The 17,654-nt window shown below is 43.5% G+C and overlaps 1 protein-coding gene and 1 long non-coding RNA gene across 6 annotated transcripts in view; one reads left to right on the top strand and one right to left on the bottom strand.

The window, feature by feature from the left end:
- trpm7 (transient receptor potential cation channel, subfamily M, member 7) overlaps nt 1-17,654 on the bottom strand; it is an 88,559-nt gene that overhangs the window by 27,406 nt on the left and 43,499 nt on the right. For 3 of the 4 annotated variants that reach the window (XM_052516731.1, XM_052516730.1, XM_052516729.1), the window contains exons 11-22: nt 16,258-16,358; nt 15,674-15,808; nt 15,410-15,463; nt 15,151-15,291; nt 14,845-14,979; nt 13,826-14,103; nt 13,248-13,476; nt 12,915-13,070; nt 10,497-10,640; nt 8,598-8,726; nt 7,585-7,836; nt 1,041-1,215 (exon numbers count right to left, since the gene is read on the bottom strand). In XM_052516731.1, the coding sequence (XP_052372691.1) occupies nt 1,041-1,215; nt 7,585-7,836; nt 8,598-8,726; nt 10,497-10,640; nt 12,915-13,070; nt 13,248-13,476; nt 13,826-14,103; nt 14,845-14,979; nt 15,151-15,291; nt 15,410-15,463; nt 15,674-15,808; nt 16,258-16,358 (1,929 nt within the window). The remainder of the gene's footprint in view (nt 1-1,040; nt 1,216-7,584; nt 7,837-8,597; nt 8,727-10,496; nt 10,641-12,914; nt 13,071-13,247; nt 13,477-13,825; nt 14,104-14,844; nt 14,980-15,150; nt 15,292-15,409; nt 15,464-15,673; nt 15,809-16,257; nt 16,359-17,654) is intronic. The other variant, XM_052516733.1, reaches the window with a different exon arrangement.
- On the top strand, nt 6,531-7,574 carry LOC127929141 (uncharacterized). 2 transcript variants are annotated; one of them, XR_008133361.1, is made up of 3 exons: nt 6,531-6,950; nt 7,029-7,203; nt 7,293-7,574. It is a non-coding gene; the product is annotated as an uncharacterized LOC127929141 (long non-coding RNA). The 2 variants fall into 2 exon arrangements; XR_008133362.1 differs by having other exon boundaries at nt 6,845-6,989.

Here is a 17,654-nt window from a genome sequence, read left to right as displayed (position 1 = left end):
CCCACACAACTGGGGTGGAGTCTGATGAGCGAGACAGGTAGCTGCGATTACTATACAGTGAGGGAAACAAGTATTTGATCCCCTGCTGATTTTGTACGTTTGCCCACTGACAAAGAAATAATCAGTCTATAATTTTAATGGTAGGTTTATTTCAACAGTGAGAGACAGAATAACAACAACAAAATCCAGAAAAACGCATGTCAAAAATGTTATAAATTGATTTGCATTTTTACATTTTTTAAATTTTTACCCTCTTTTCCTCCCCAATTTCGTGGTATCCAATTCTTAGTAGCTACTATCTTGTCTCATCGCTACAACTCCCGTACGGGCTCGGGAGAGGCGAAGATCGAAAGTCATGCGTCATCCGATACACAATCCAACCAAGCCGCACTGCTTCTTAACACAGCGTGCATCCAACCCGGAAGCCAGCCGCACCAATGTGTCGGAGGAAACACCGTGCACCTGGTGAACTTGGTTAGCGCGCACTGCGCCCGGCCCGCCACAGGAGTCGCTGGTGCGCGATGAGACAAGGATATCACTTACATTTGACATGCTTCAAGAGAAATCCGGACACTAAACTAAAGCCCTGATTGGTTAAAAGCTGCTGTTCTCTACCATTGCTGGCTATACCTCCCCTAACAGGGGCCGACTGGCTGTGTCCCCAATCAACTCCTAGCCCCTACCTCCTAAGGACTTGATTACTTATGAAAGAACTGGATAGGAATAGTAAAACATATGCATATCCAACCAAGGGTCTAGGGTCTCATTCTGTACTCTAAATCAAAATCATTTAAACACAGCGACTGTGTGAGGTGACTGTGGCGACTGTGTGAGGTGACTGTGAGGCGACTGTGGCGACTGTGTGAGGTGACTGTGAGGCGACTGTGGGCGACTGTGCGGTGCGGTGCAGGACGCGTTGATTAGACCAAACCTGGGTTTTTGATTGATTTCCAGTGCTAATCAGCTTCTCATGCCGTGGTGAGAATCCTTAAGAAAACTCTTACCATCGTAGTTGTTTATACAAGGCTTGTCTTCCTTACCGTCAATTTCATACGCATACACTTCCCCGTACATCATCCAGTACGGCTGGAAGACCACATCTTTGAGCAGCGTCCAACTGGGCTCCTCATTTGGGTACAGGATGGCTTTCCGCGGCACGCCATAACTCAACAACACCACCGCCATGATCACCACAATATAAAACATATTGGCCACCTAGAGGAATATATATGACACACATGATCATTATCCTATACATGTATATTACATACACACACATTACAGGATGGCTTAGAGGAATAACATGTATATTACATACACACACATTACAGGATGGCTTAGAGGAATAACATGTATATTACATACACACACATTACAGGATGGCTTAGAGGAATAACATGTATATTACATACACACACATTACAGGATGGCTTAGAGGAATAACATGTATATTACATACACACACATTACAGGATGGCTTAGAGGAATAACATGTATATTACATACACACACATTACAGGATGGCTTAGAGGAATAACATGTATATTACATACACACACATTACAGGATGGCTTAGAGGAATAACATGTATATTACATACACACACATTACAGGATGGCTTAGAGGAATAACATGTATATTACATACACACACATTACAGGATGGCTTAGAGGAATAACATGTATATTACATACACACACATTACAGGATGGCTTAGAGGAATAACATGTATATTACATACACACACATTACAGGATGGCTTAGAGGAATAACATGTATATTACATACACACACATTACAGGATGGCTTAGAGGAATAACATGTATATTACATACACACACATTACAGGATGGCTTAGAGGAATAACATGTATATTACATACACACACATTACAGGATGGCTTAGAGGAATAACATGTATATTACATACACACACATTACAGGATGGCTTAGAGGAATAACATGTATATTACATACACACACATTACAGGATGGCTTAGAGGAATAACATGTATATTACATACACACACACATTACAGGATGGCTTAGAGGAATAACATGTATATTATGGATGGCTTAGAGGAATAACATGTATATTACATACACACACATTACAGGATGGCTTAGAGGAATAACATGTATATTACATACACACACACACATTACAGGATGGCTTAGAGGAATAACATGTATATTACATACACACACACACACATTACAGGATGGCTTAGAGGAATAACATGTATATTACATACACACACACACACATTACAGGATGGCTTAGAGGAATAACATGTATATTACATACACACACACACACATTACAGGATGGCTTAGAGGAATAACATGTATATTACATACACACACACACACATTACAGGATGGCTTAGAGGAATAACATGTATATATATTTACATGGCTTAGAGGAATAACATGTATATTACATACACACATTACAGGATGGCTTAGAGGAATAACATGTATATTACACACACACATTACAGGATGGCTTAGAGGAATAACATGTATATTACATACACACACACACATTACAGGATGGCTTAGAGGAATAACATGTATATTACACACACACATTACAGGATGGCTTAGAGGAATAACATGTATATTACATACACACACACATTACAGGATGGCTTAGAGGAATAACATGTATATTACATACACACACACACATTACAGGATGGCTTAGAGGAATAACATGTATATTACATACACACACACATTACAGGATGGCTTAGAGGAATAACATGTATATTACATACACACACACACACATTACAGGATGGCTTAGAGGAATAACATGTATATTACATACACACACACATTACAGGATGGCTTAGAGGAATAACATGTATATTACATACACACACACATTACAGGATGGCTTAGAGGAATAACATGTATATTACATACACACACACATTACAGGATGGCTTAGAGGAATAACATGTATATTACATACACACACACACATTACAGGATGGCTTAGAGGAATAACATGTATATTACATACACACACACACATTACAGGATGGCTTAGAGGAATAACATGTATATTACATACACACACACACACACACATTACAGGATGGCTTAGAGGAATAACATGTATATTACATACACACACACACACACACATTACAGGATGGCTTAGAGGAATAACATGTATATTACATACACACACACATTACAGGATGGCTTAGAGGAATAACATGTATATTACATACACACACACATTACAGGATGGCTTAGAGGAATAACATGTATATTACATACACACATTACAGGATGGCTTAGAGGAATAACATGTATATTACATACACACATTACAGGATGGCTTTCTGGGGCATGCCATAACTCAACACAAGCGCCACCTAGAGGAATATAAACATTGTCCTATACATTATCACAACAATATAAAACAGCTATCTGTATGAATAGAGACATTACCACCACTATATTAAGGGCATGTGCATGCAGTTAACCAGGTCCAAGTTCCTGGGAAATACTGAGAGAATTTCCGGACTCACAGCTACAGCGCCTCAGAATGAACAGAACTGGTGCTGGATCCCCGTAGTCTATCAAAACATGTTGTTGATATATAGACATTACTGCCACTATGTAAAACATGTTGTTGATAGTAGACATTACTGCCACTATGTAAAACATGTTGTTGATATATAGAGGTAACTGCCACTATGTAAAACATGTTGTTGATATATAGAGGTAACTGCCACTATGTAAAACATGTTGTTGATATATAGAGGTAACTGCCACTATGTAAAACATGTTGTTGATATATAGAGGTAACTGCCACTATGTAAAACATGTTGTTGATATATAGAGGTAACTGCCACTATGTAAAACATGTTGTTGATATATAGAGGTAACTGCCACTATGTAAAACATGTTGTTGATATATAGAGGTAACTGCCACTATGTAAAACATGTTGATATATAGAGGTAACTGCCACTATGTAAAACATGTTGATATATAGAGGTAACTGCCAAATTAAAAGGAAACACTTGGGTGAATGACAGATACAAAGTATATTGAAAGCAGGTGCTCCCACACAGGTGTGGTTCCTGAGTTAATTAAGCTATTAACATCCAAATAAAAATGTCCAGTTGCCAATTAGGGGTCTCAAAGGAGCATAGGGGGTTTAAAGGGTGTGTGCCTCAGTCACCAGATCTCAACCCAATTGAACATCAATGTGAGATTATGGAACGGCGCCTGAGACTGTTTTCCATCAACAAAACACCATTCTATCTCCAACAGGGCAGTAAAATGTAGAAATACAATACAGACCCCCCAAAAAAAAAAAGACAAACAACTCCTCCCACTTCCCTCCTACCCTGGAGGGGAACCTGCCACCTATTGGTCACCACACACCTCATTCAATGTAATCCACCAGATCATGTCCACCTGAAAGGCGGGGCTACCCCTTTAAAAAACACCCCCGCCGCCAATCATTAGCCTCTTTCAAAGCAAACCAGCATGGAACCCTAGAGATGTGCTATTGACTGAAAAACATCCAATCTACCGTCACACATTACCTAAATAAATTGGTCAAAGGCTACCTTCCTCTCACCTTGTGTTCTTATAGGCTCTCCACAGTGATTTCCCAGTCTACGCAAACCAACCTCCGTCGGAAAGCCTTTTATAGACACACCCATTGGTTGTCTCCCGCACCTCCCTTAGTTTCTTTGAGCTATTTTTCAGTGTGTGAGGACAGTATATGAATAGAAAATGTGTATAGCTGTAGTTACTGTATATAGGATGAGCCATGACTAGAATACAGTACATACATATAAAATGGATAGAGCTCCTCTCACTAAATTGATCAGTAACATTTTGAAGCTGAGCCATTTGCTCGTGCTCTGCTATGCAGCACAGTCATATCTGACTAAGATCATAACATGGTGTCAGAAGTGCTTCAACCTTGTCAAATATATACTACAGGAGAGATTATTTCACAGAAAATACTGTTCCTTGAGGTTTAGAGTGATGAAAAACAGCTAACTGTTCTCTTCATTGAGCAGAGCAGCCCAAGTGGAGCCGTTGCTATGGATACTTACAGAGTACATGCAGAGTGAGATTCGCACAGGGAGTGAGTGACAGACCGAGACGAGCAGCTAAGGGATTTACTAAACAAAATAAGTTATTTCTGGTTTTGGGCAGGGCCGGCTCTTCATTTGGCAGAAGCCAATCGGGCTTGGGTAGGGTAAGGCCTGAACGTCACGAGCATGGGTAGGGTTTGGAAGGCCAAAAGGCTGAACAGCTAATCAAAGGGCTACCCAGACCCCTGTTTTACTCTGCTTCTACTCTCGGTTTATAATCTATGCACAGGCACTTTTAACTCTTCCTACATGCACATAAACTCAGCGAATAAAAGAAACTGCCCTTTTTCAGGACCCGGTCTTTCAATGATCATTTGTAAAAATCCAAATAACTTCACAGATCTTCATTGTAAAGGTTTAAACACTTTTTCCCATGCTTGTTCAATGAACCATAAACAATTAATGAACATGCACCTGTGGAACGGTCGTTAAGACACTAACAGCTTACAGACAGTAGGCAATTAAGGTCACAGTTATGAAAACTTAGGACACTAAAGAGGCCTTTCTACTGACTCTGAAAAACACCAAAAGAAAGATGCCCAGGGTCCCTGCTCATGCATGCTGCAAGGAGGCATGAGGACTGCAGATGTGGCCAGGGCAATAAATTGCAATGTCCGTACTACGAGACGCCTAAGACAGCGCTACAGGGAGACAGGACCGACAGCTGATCATCCTCGCAGTGGCAGACCACTTGTAACAACACCTGCACAGGATCGGTACATCCGAACATCACACCTGCAGGACAGGTACAGGATGGCAACAACAACCTAACTGAGTTACACCAGGAACACACAATCCCTCCACCAGTGCTCAGACTGTCCGCAATATGCTGAGAGAGGCAGGATCTCACCAGACATCACCGGCAACAACGTCGCCTACGGGCACAAACCCACTGTCGCTGGACCAGACAGAACTGGCAAAAAGTGATCGTCACTGACGAGTCACGGTTTTGTCTCACCAGGGGTGATGGTCGGATTTGCGTTTATCGTTGAAGGAATGAATGTTACACCGAGGCCTGTACTCTGGAGCGGGATCGCCTTGGGTGGAAGAGTGGGGTAACATCTCACAGCAAGAACTGGCAATTCTGGTGAGGAGGAGATGAGGAGGAGATGCACTGCAGTACTAAATGCAGCTGGTGGCCACACCAGATACTGTCTGTTACTTTTGATTTTGACCCCCCTTTGTTCAGGGACACATTATTCAATTTCTGTTAGTCACATGTCTGTGGAGCTTTTTCAGTTTGTCTTAGTTGTTGAATCTTATGTTCATACAAACATTTACACATGTTAAGTTTGCTGAAAATAAAAGCAGTTGACAGTGCGAGGATGTTTCTTTTTTTCTTTATTACCTCAATTAACCGGTGCCCCCGCACATTGACTCTGTACCGGTACCCCCTGTATATTGCCTCCACATTGACTCTGTACCGGTACCCCCTGTATATTGCCTCCACATTGACTCTGTACCGGGACCCCCTGTATATAGCCTCCACATTTACTCTGAACCGTTACCCCCTGTATATAGCCTCCACATTGACTCTGTACCGGGACCCCCTGTATAAAGCCTCCACATTGACTGTAAGGTCTACCTACACCTGTTGTATTCAGCATTTCACTGTAAGGTCTACCTACACCTGTTGTATTCAGCATTTCACTGTAAGGTCTACCTACACCTGTTGTATTCAGCATTTCACTGTAAGGTCTACCTGCACCTGTTGTATTCAGCATTTCACTGTAAGGTCTACCTACACCTGTTGTATTCAGCATTTCACTGTAAGGTTTGCACCTGTTGTATTCAGCATTTCACTGTAAGGTCTACGTACACCTGTTGTATTCAGCATTTCACTGTAAGGTCTACGTACACCTGTTGTATTCAGCATTTCACTGTAAGGTTCGCACCTGTTGTATTCAGCATTTCACTGTAAGGTTTGCACCTGTTGTATTCAGCATTTCACTGTAAGGTTTGCACCTGTTGTATTCAGCATTTCACTGTAAGGTTTGCACCTGTTGTATTCAGCATTTCACTGTAAGGTTTGCACCTGTTGTATTCAGCATTTCACTGTAAGGTCTACGTACACCTGTTGTATTCAGCATTTCACTGTAAGGTGTACTCTTTCACTACGTACACCTGTTGTATTCAGCATTTCACTGTAAGGTTTGCACCTGTTGTATTCAGCATTTCACTGTAAGGTCTACGTACACCTGTTGTATTCAGCATTTCACTGTAAGGTCTACGTACACCTGTTGTATTCAGCATTTCACTGTAAGGTTTGCACCTGTTGTATTCAGCATTTCACTGTAAGGTCTACCTACACCTGTTGTATTCAGCATTTCACTGTAAGGTCTACACCTGTTTTATTTGGCGCATGTGACAAATACAATTTGATTTGACACAGTTGAAGAACGAATTTGGATTAGTAAAGAATTACGGGAAACAAATAACTCACCATTTTACCGATCATCATCACATACGGTCCTGCTTGCTGGTTGACTGCCAGAATATCTAGGAGTCTCACGTACCAGAAGATGATATTCAAGCAATACACAGTCCGGCCTGGGACAAGCACATCCTCTCCTCCGATCCTCAATCCAAAGCCCACAAAGAAGGTGACAATAGCCAGGAAGTCTGAGAGGTTAAAATAGTCACTGAACCAGACTTTAACCTTCTGGCTTATCTTCCCAGCTTCAGACATAAACATCTACAAAGAAAGATACAGAACAGACAATAGGACATGAGTGCATCCAGTGAACTGAGAGCTCAAATCAAATATGGAAACAAAGTGATAGAATATTTCTCCATTTCTATCAATGTGAATGTGGACTCAGTACTTCTGTTTAAACTGTCAACTAGAAGAATGAGCTTGTTTAAAGCAAATTGAACTAAACTAAATTGTATTGAATCCTCTGAGAGACAAAGATGGCTGGGTAAGTGTCTTGTCTTACTCATACAGTCATAGGGTCCAATCCAAATGGCAAAAGCAGTGCACTACATAGCAAATCCGGTGCCAATTGGAACATAACCCTATTGATGTAGAGAGCAGGGAGCAGCATTCGTGTACCCCTCGTATCTTCTCTATGGAACATAACCCTATTGATGTAGAGAGCAGGGAGCAGCATTCGCGTACTCCTCGTATCTTCTCTATGGAACATAACCCTATTGATGTAGAGAGCAGGGAGCAGCATTCGTGTACCCCTCGTATCTTCTCTATGGAACATAACCCTATTGATGTAGAGAGCAGGGAGCAGCATTTGTGTACCCCTCATATCTTCTCTATGGAACATAACCCTATTGATGTAGAGAGCAGGGAGTAGCATTCGTGTACCCCTCGTATCTTCTCTATGGAACATAACCCTATTGATGTAGAGAGCAGGGAGCAGCATTCGTGTACCCCTCCCCTCGTATCTTCTCGATGGAACATAACCCTATTGATGTAGAGAGCAGGGAGCAGCATTAGCGTACCTCTCGTATCTTCTCGATGGCGGAGGTAAATATGTAGAGGATGACCACCCACTCTTGAGGAGACGGAAACTCGGGCATCCGGACCAGAACGACAAACGAGTAAAGCATCAGAAAGCCCAGGTACGCCAGCTATCCAGGGGAAAACGCACGCACACACACACACGCTATTATACAGACCCACAACACACACCTTTACATACCAGACACAGGCTATTATATTGACCCACAACACACACCTTTACATACCATACACAGACTATTATACAGACCCACAAACGTACATCAGCTAGCCAGGAGACACACAACACACACATACAACTTAAATTAGGGTTATCAATATACCAGTACCGCGATACTAGGAAGTAAGGAAGGAAAGGAAAAATGAAGCAGACTTAATTACTTGAGGAAAACAGTCCTAATGTTGGAAAAGAACGGCCTTGTTGTCACTGAGTCACATTTGTTTATTTTGCAATCAATAGCACACACTGTTGTACAACAGCACCACAGTCTGCTTTGTGCTTGTTTTGGTATTGTAGTATTGTGATACTGGTATTGTAGTATTGTGATACCAGTATCGATACTGGTAACACACACTCTAATACAGAAAGAACCAGGTAAGCGTAAAGCTGATTGAAAATGCTTCTTTATTGTTACTAAACCCTTGTCTAAGACAATGCCCAGGGCCCATATTTAAAAAGTGTCCCCCCCCCCGTCCATATAATCTTATTTAAAATCTATATCAAACCTTCTCAAACCTTTTCTCAGAGACCCCCAGATATTCCATGTATTTGAACTATTCCAGAACTAGCACACCCGAATCAACTAGTTAACTTATCATCAAGCCTTCGACCAGGTAAAACAGGTGTGCTAGTTTAGGGCCGTTAGAGGAGAGGTTTGAAAAAGTCTGATCTGTAGGGGTCATTATGACCTAAAAGGCTAAACTGATCCTATTACAGCAGTCCTACTTTGTTCCTGCTTTGTGACATACCCCCAGGTCTTTTTAGAGGTGAACACTGGGAGCATGACTAGTGAAGCATGAAGTAAACTACAGCATTCAACAACACCTCTCAGCCATTATACAGACCCCCCACCCCCACCCTAGACATCAGTCATTCGAACTATGGCCCGGGGGTTTGGTAGGGTGTGTGGCTGTTGGAGGGCCGTGACTAAACTGAGACTGCTCAGTGTGGGGATCAGTGCTGACTGGGGCAGGCAGGGTTATTATGTGGAAGCAGAGATCATGATCTGACAGACATAGTGTGAGAGCTGGATCATTGTGTGGCAGGCAGCATAATTATGTTGATGTTGATTGTGGGGTAGATGAGCATTGATCTGGGTACAGCAGATATAGTTATGTTAAGGACTGTTCTACTGATGCTATCAGGACATGCAAATGAAGCCAGGGCACCTGGAACACCACCTGAGGGTGTGTGTGTGTGTGTGTGTGTGTGTGTGTGTGTGTGTGTGTGTGTGTGTGTGTGTGTGTGTGAAGTATGCAGGGTGTGGGAGGTAGAGCTCTGGAAAAGTACACACACGCCCCAGCCTCCCTCTGTCCTCTCAACATGGAGACGTTTCATGTCAGTCCTCCCTGGTCTCATAGTACACACACTGGGCAAGTGGTGCTCAGTTTTAGACCGTTACATTGCTTCTAAAGGGAAATCTCCACCCACCCGGGACACAAAGCGATTCAAAATGAACTCATCCACACACACACACACACACACAGGAAATATCCCACGAGGAGAAAGGAAACATCCCTTCCATTTAAGCTGCTTAGCGGCTCCACAGGGAAAACCTTGGTAGTCAGAACTCTGCTGTACCATTAAACATAGTAGGGCTCAGAGTGTCTGCTAGTCAGCTCACATGGAGGGGGTAGAGCCAGGGGCTAGGGATTCATACCGTGTTGAACCAGAATTTGACGATGGGGGCGTGGTAGAAGGCGTAGAACTTCCTGGTTAGAGGAAGTCTTCGGGAGCGGACCTGTGTCTCCGCCTCATCCTTCACCTCCACGTTGTCATCCGCCTTCGCCTCCTGGAACACATCCTGGAGAAGAATCATGTTTAATAACGCCTCTTTAATAGACTGTATAGACATGTATATGTCCATATATATACATGCAGACTGAAAACAGACCCCAGCACCAGAAATTAAGAAACCACGAATGAAGAGAGCACTGCAGTCCAACCCCCTCTCTCATATAGCTACCCCTCATAACTAAATCCCAGGACCCTCATAGCTACCCATCATAGCTAAATCCCAGGACCCTCATAGCTAAACCCCAGGACCCTCATAGTTACCCCTCATAGCTAAACCCCAGGACCATCATAGCTAAACCCCAGAATTATCATAGCTTCCCCTCATAGCTAAACCCCAGGACCATCATAGCTTCTCCTCATAGCTAAACCCCAGGATCATCATAGCTTCTCCTCATAGCTAAACCCCAGGACCATCATAGCTTCCCCTCATAGCTAAACCCCAGGACATCATTGCTACCCCTCATAGCTAAACCCCAGGACCATCATAGCTTCCCCTCATAGCTAAATCCCAGGACAATCATAGCTTCCCCTCATAGCTAAACCCTGGGATCATCATAGCTTCTCCTCATAGCTAAACCCTGGGATCATCATAGCTTCCCCTCATAGCTAAACCCCGGGATCATCATAGCTTCCCCTCATAGCTAAACCCCAGGACCATCATAGCTTCCCCTCATAGCTAAACCCCGGGACCATCATAGCTTCCCCTCATAGCTAAACCCTGCGATCATCATAGCTTCCCCTCATAGCTAAACCCCGGGATCATCATAGCTTCCCCTCATAGCTAAACCCCAGGACCATCATAGCTTCTCCTCATAGCTAAACCCCGGGATCATCGTAGCTTCTCCTCATAGCTAAACCCCAGGACCATCATAGCTTCCCCTCATAGCTAAACCCCAGGACATCATTGCTACCCCTCATAGCTAAACCCCAGGACCATCATAGCTTCCCCTCATAGCTAAATCCCAGGACCATCATAGCTTCCCCTCATAGCTAAACCCTGGGATCATCATAGCTTCTCCTCATAGCTAAACCCCGGGATCATCATAGCTTCTCCTCATAGCTAAACCCTGGGACCATCATAGCTTCTCCTCATAGCTAAACCCTGGGATCATCATAGCTTCTCCTCATAGCTAAACCCCGGGATCATCATAGCTTCCCCTCATAGCTAAACCCCAGGATCATCATAGCTTCTCCTCATAGCTAAACCCCGGGATCATCATAGCTTCTCCTCATAGCTAAACCCCGGGATCATCATAGCTTCTCCTCATAGCTAAACCCCGGGACCATCATAGCTTCTCCTCATAGATAAACCCTGGGATCATCATAGCTTCCCCTCATAGCTAAACCCCAGGACCATCATAGCTTCCCCTCATAGCTAAACCCTGGGACCATCATAGCTTCCCCTCATAGCTAAACCCTGCGATCATCATAGCTTCCCCTCATAGCTAAACCCCGGGATCATCATAGCTTCCCCTCATAGCTAAACCCCAGGACCATCATAGCTTCCCCTCATAGCTAAATCCCAGGACCATCATAGCTTCCCCTCATAGCTAAACCCCGGGATCATCATAGCTTCTCCTCATAGCTAAACCCCGGGATCATCATAGCTTCTCCTCATAGCTAAACCCTGGGACCATCATAGCTTCTCCTCATAGCTAAACCCTGGGATCATCATAGCTTCTCCTCATAGCTAAACCCCGGGATCATCATAGCTTCCCCTCATAGCTAAACCCCAGGATCATCATAGCTTCTCCTCATAGCTAAACCCCGGGATCATCATAGCTTCCCCTCATAGCTAAACCCCGGGATCATCATAGCTAAACCCTGGGATCATCATAGCTTCTCCTCATAGCTAAACCCTGGGATCATCATAGCTTCTCCTCATAGCTAAACCCTGGGATCATCATAGCTTCCCCTCATAGCTAAACCCCGGGATCATCATAGCTAAACCCTGGGATCATCATAGCTTCTCCTCATAGCTAAACCCTGGGATCATCATAGCTTCTCCTCATAGCTAAACCCTGGGATCATCATAGCTTCTCCTCATAGCTAAACCCCAGGACCCTCATAGCTTCTCCTCATAGCTAAACCCTGGGATCATCATAGCTTCTCCTCATAGCTAAACCCTGGGACCCTCATAGCTTCTCCTCATAGCTAAACCCCGGGACCCTCATAGCTAAATCCCAGGATCATTAGAATACCAGTAGCACCAGTGTACTTGCCAGAACAGACACAGTAAGAAAATAAAAGATGACATGAACTCTGTCATATTGATTCTGACCATCTGTATGTTGTCAGTGGTGTTATGGAAGTTGTGTTCACTGTCCTCCATGGTCATCTGATGGGCGTCCTGACTCTGAGGGATGTGGGACATCTCTGCCTTTGTCTTGTACTCCAACAGGAGGATTGCAGGAGGCACCAGGATACTGAGGATCACCTAGAGATATATACATTATTATATTTCGTTTTTAAATGTATATGTTTATTTATGTTTACTCAGGAGGGACCAGGATAATGAGAATCACCTGGAAAAACATACATCTATAATAACCATCCGAGCACAGAGCCATGTGGAACACACACACACACACACTGCATTGCTGGGCAGTGTCACCTTGTACCAGGAGTTCTTCCTCATGTTGAGTCGTCCCATCCACATGTCTGACAGCAGCAGCTGGGTACAGGTGTGAGCCACGAAGGGTCGTAACCGCGACGACACGGCCAGCTTCAGACAGGTGCTGTTACTCCAGTTCTTCAGTTCGTAGGTCAGCAGTTTCATCGCCATGGTTTCATCCTGTCTGAATGACTGCTCCAGGAGGTCCACTGCTAGGGTGCCAAATTCACTATGAAATAATAATAATCAACCTTACATTACTCCAGACATCATCCCTCTGAACATGACACACACATACCACAGTATCAAACTCACTGAAAACACCATCATTAACATCCTCAGTCACCACAACACAGCTCCTCATGGTCACTTCACTCACAAAAATAGTCTGATACATCACATACTAATACTCAGTAATACTCATACTTCAAGTAGCCTTGAGTATTAGTGACTACTAGTAGTAATGCATCATACTTGGAGTACTTAGTATTAGTATGTAATCTGTCACATATTATAGTAGTCTTGAGTATTAGTGAGGATTGAAGTGTCCTAGTCATTTGGTGTGTAATGTGTCATACTTGGAGTAGTCCTTGAGTTCCTGGGAGGTGTCGTCGACCACGTCACTCTTCTTGGCCTCATAGCCCATGGAGCGACAGAGTTTACAGGCCACCAGGGCCTTGGCCATGCTTTCCTCCCCATGCTGCCAGAAGAACAGAGACATCTTCTGCCTATTCATCAGGACGGCCCACATCAGCAGCTCATTGAACGGGTACGGGAACCTGCGTGTCTCCGGGTCATCCATGTCAACTATCTCCTCCTTGGCTTTTTTCTTGGACTGGTCTGTCGCCGACTCCAACTAAGAGGGAGAGGGGTGGGCGTCAAGAGGGCGATTTGAATAATCTGATGGCTCAGTTCTGTGGGTTTGTATGGCTGATATTGTGTGTGTGTGTGTGTGTGTGTGTGTGTGTGTGTGTGTGTGTACACCCTGGGTTTGTAGTGATTTGATTTATTTTTTTCATTCATGCTCGCAGTCAACAAGAGTAATGCAGAATGCACAGTTACATTCAGACAATACTTCAAAAACAAGATACTACATTAAATAAAAAAAGGTCCCATCTTACAAGAAATTACAGTTTAACATTTTGTTATTAAAAAGTCTGATGGCAGATGTCAATGGTAGAATTTTTCAGCCTATTTTTCCTTGCGTTGATGCTGGACAGTTGGTTCTGGTTGCGGAGGACTCTGCCAGTACTCTCCCCTTCTGTGTTAGGAGATCCTGTAGACGGTGGTCAGGTTGGTGCATGTCAGTGACCAATCTTACTGCTGCTTGCTCTCTCCATGGCTGTAGTGGTGGAAGGGTCAGTGGGATGTCTCTGTTTTTGTTATTATCTTGCTTGTCCTTTTCTGTACCTTATCCAGTGCAGCTTGCTGCATCTTTGTGCAGCCTACCAGCAACACACTGTCATACTCCAGGCATGGTCAGATTACATTGGTATAGATTTCCTCAAGGTCATCAGTGGACAGGCTGTTTCTTGCCATCACACAAGTCACAGTGTGTTCTCAAATATGACTCTCCATGTTGTGCGTGTGTGTGTACCTTGGGTTTGTATGGCTGTGCAGTCTTGATGAAGTGGTTGTGCCTGGTCTTCTCCTTCTTGTCGGCCTGGATACTGAACGACTCTTGGCTCTTCCTCAGGTGGGACCCAGGCCCTGCAGAGTGGCGACCTGACCTCTGGAGAGAGACAGAGAAAAAGTAGGAGAACAGTTTACTTTCACCATTACTCTAAATGAATCAATCAGTGAAAGATCAAAATAACCTGTGTGAACAATGAGTTTAACCCTTGACCCTGAAGCGAACTTACATTTTAACCTTTTATCTTCAACATTAACTGTTAACCCTTACCCTGCTGTTGCCATGGAAATTGTTGTAGATGATCCTGAAGCGTTTCCTGGTGTAGTTGCACCTGTAAGTCCCGCCCATCAGGTACTCTATCACCAGGCCAATGTCAATTAAGGTCATCTTGTAGTTAGGGGGGAGATTACCCTGGAAACAATTAGAGTCATAGTGAGCCATACTAATCAACAACACCATCATCAATTACTATTGTTCAAATTAATTCAAACTTTGCCAATCAATGGTTGACAAGAAGTCAAAGATGCACCTGTTTGACATCCCTTACGAGGTTGAAGAGCGTGGGATTGGTAGGAGACTGTTTCTGGAACAGAAGAGACACCGATAAAAACACGATGCCCAGCAGGACCATGGATAAACAGACCGTGTAGAAATGATTTTGACAGAATACGAATCAAACGTTAGAATTGACAGGTTGCACGTGTGATGAGAACAGTAAATGGTACCAGCATAGAGCCCTGTGGAGCATCATTACATGTATGTGTGTGAAATTGGTGAGCCGTGTGTGTGTTACCGTGTTGTATAGCTCCTCCAGCCGTGTGATGGTGAGGAACCTGTGCATGCTAACTCCATTCTCAATCAGGAGCTTCACAAACTCCACACGGTCCATCACTAAGGCATCCAGCATGGCCTGCTCCAACGAACCCACCTGCACACACACACACACACACACACACACACACACACACACACACACACACACACACACACACACACACACACACACACACACACACACACACACACACACACACACCTCAACATGGATCCAACATTGACTGCACTAACAATGAATAAATACACCAGACCAGTTCAGATTAGTCAAAATAAACACTACTGGCAGCCTTCCTGTAGCCTGTCCCTTGGGTCATATAGGACCACTGACTCTGGAGTGGCTAGCTTAGGAGATATTTGGGGTTTAAATGACATTTATTCCATTAAGGCTGATCCTGATGAACAGCAAATTCATAATAGATGCAGTCTTGACAGACAGCCAGCCACACAGACAGACAGAGAGCCAGCCAGCCACATAAATAGATAGAGCCAGCCAGTGAAAGAGCCAAAGAGAGTCAGCCAGCCACACACAGATAGACGTACCAGTAGCTGCTGTCCGTAGACAAACACATGGTTCTTGGCGATGTCCACCCGGTCCCAGGCCAGAGTCAGAACCAGCTGGTCAAACGCAGACTCATTGGTGCCTGGAGGAGCAGCACACAAATCACACGTTATTGGTCACATGCATCACATACAACCGGTGTACAGGAAGATGCTCACGTACGAGCCCCAACAATGCAGAGATAAAAAGACAAATATTTGCTAAATAAAAAGGAAATAGTAACAAACACATTAACGAGGCTATATACGAGGAGTACCAGTACTGAGTCAATGTGCAGGGGTACCAGGTAGTTTGTAGTATGTACATGTGGACAGGGTTAGAAGTGACTAGGTATCAGGATATATAATAAACAGAGTAGCAGCAGCGTAAGCACACACACACAAACTAATTGCTAGGCAAAGCCACATTAATTGTGTGTTTCCTGTTGACTGAGCAGCAGGATTTAGAGAACCGGGCTGGGGAAGGACAATACAGAAACAACCATACAGAATAATACAGATGAATTACCATACTAAATCACCACTACTGTTTTACACAGAACCATATCCTAACATGGGATCCAATGTACACTCTAATCATCCATATAACCCCATGGAGTCAGAGTTACACACCAAGTTAGTATTCTAGTGAATGAAAGCTAAACACCCACCCGTAGCACGCGCTCCAGCAGGTGTATCTCACTGATCATCCCTAAAGCAAACACCTCATTTGGCCGCCTTTCGTTCCAGTTCTCTGCTGCCTGTGACTGGAACGAATTGCAAAAATCGCTGAAGTTGGAGACTTTTATCTCCCTCACCAACTTCAAACATCTGCTATCTGAGCAGCGAACCAAATCGCTGCAGCTGTACATAGTCTATCGGTAAATAGAACACCCATTTTTACCTACCTCATCCCCATACTGTTTTTATTAAAAATAAAAAATAATAATAGTGCATACTAATACACAGTCAAATACAACCACCATAGAGAGATCATTTCCTACAGGATTTCCTTTTGGTAAAGTTTAAAGTTCAAGTTGTATTTTCAGGATGTAAATCCTGATGTGGGAGACGGGACATTTCCATATTTAAAAACATGTCTCTGTAACCTTACGGTTCATCTGATATGTTTATGGAGGAAATCTTAAAGTAACTGTCCAAAGAAAATCTCACATTTAGCAGCTCATAATCTGTTAACTCAAACACAAATCATGTTGTTGACTTATACTCTTCCTATACTCATGTGACCAAAGCATAAAATACAGAAAAAAAACAACCTCTCAAGCAGACCATTTCAAAAATGCTTGCCATTTCCTCATAGAGGAGACTTCTCATTATCACCGAGCTGGCTCATTAGCTGATGTGGCTAAGAGGAAGGCATTGATGCTATGGACTGGCCC

Source organism: Oncorhynchus keta, unplaced genomic scaffold (genome assembly GCF_023373465.1).
Source record: "Oncorhynchus keta strain PuntledgeMale-10-30-2019 unplaced genomic scaffold, Oket_V2 Un_scaffold_5444_pilon_pilon, whole genome shotgun sequence".
Taxonomy (NCBI): Eukaryota; Metazoa; Chordata; class Actinopteri; order Salmoniformes; family Salmonidae; genus Oncorhynchus; species Oncorhynchus keta.
Note: the sequence above shows the minus strand (reverse complement) of the source record. Positions and strands in the feature narration are given on the sequence as shown.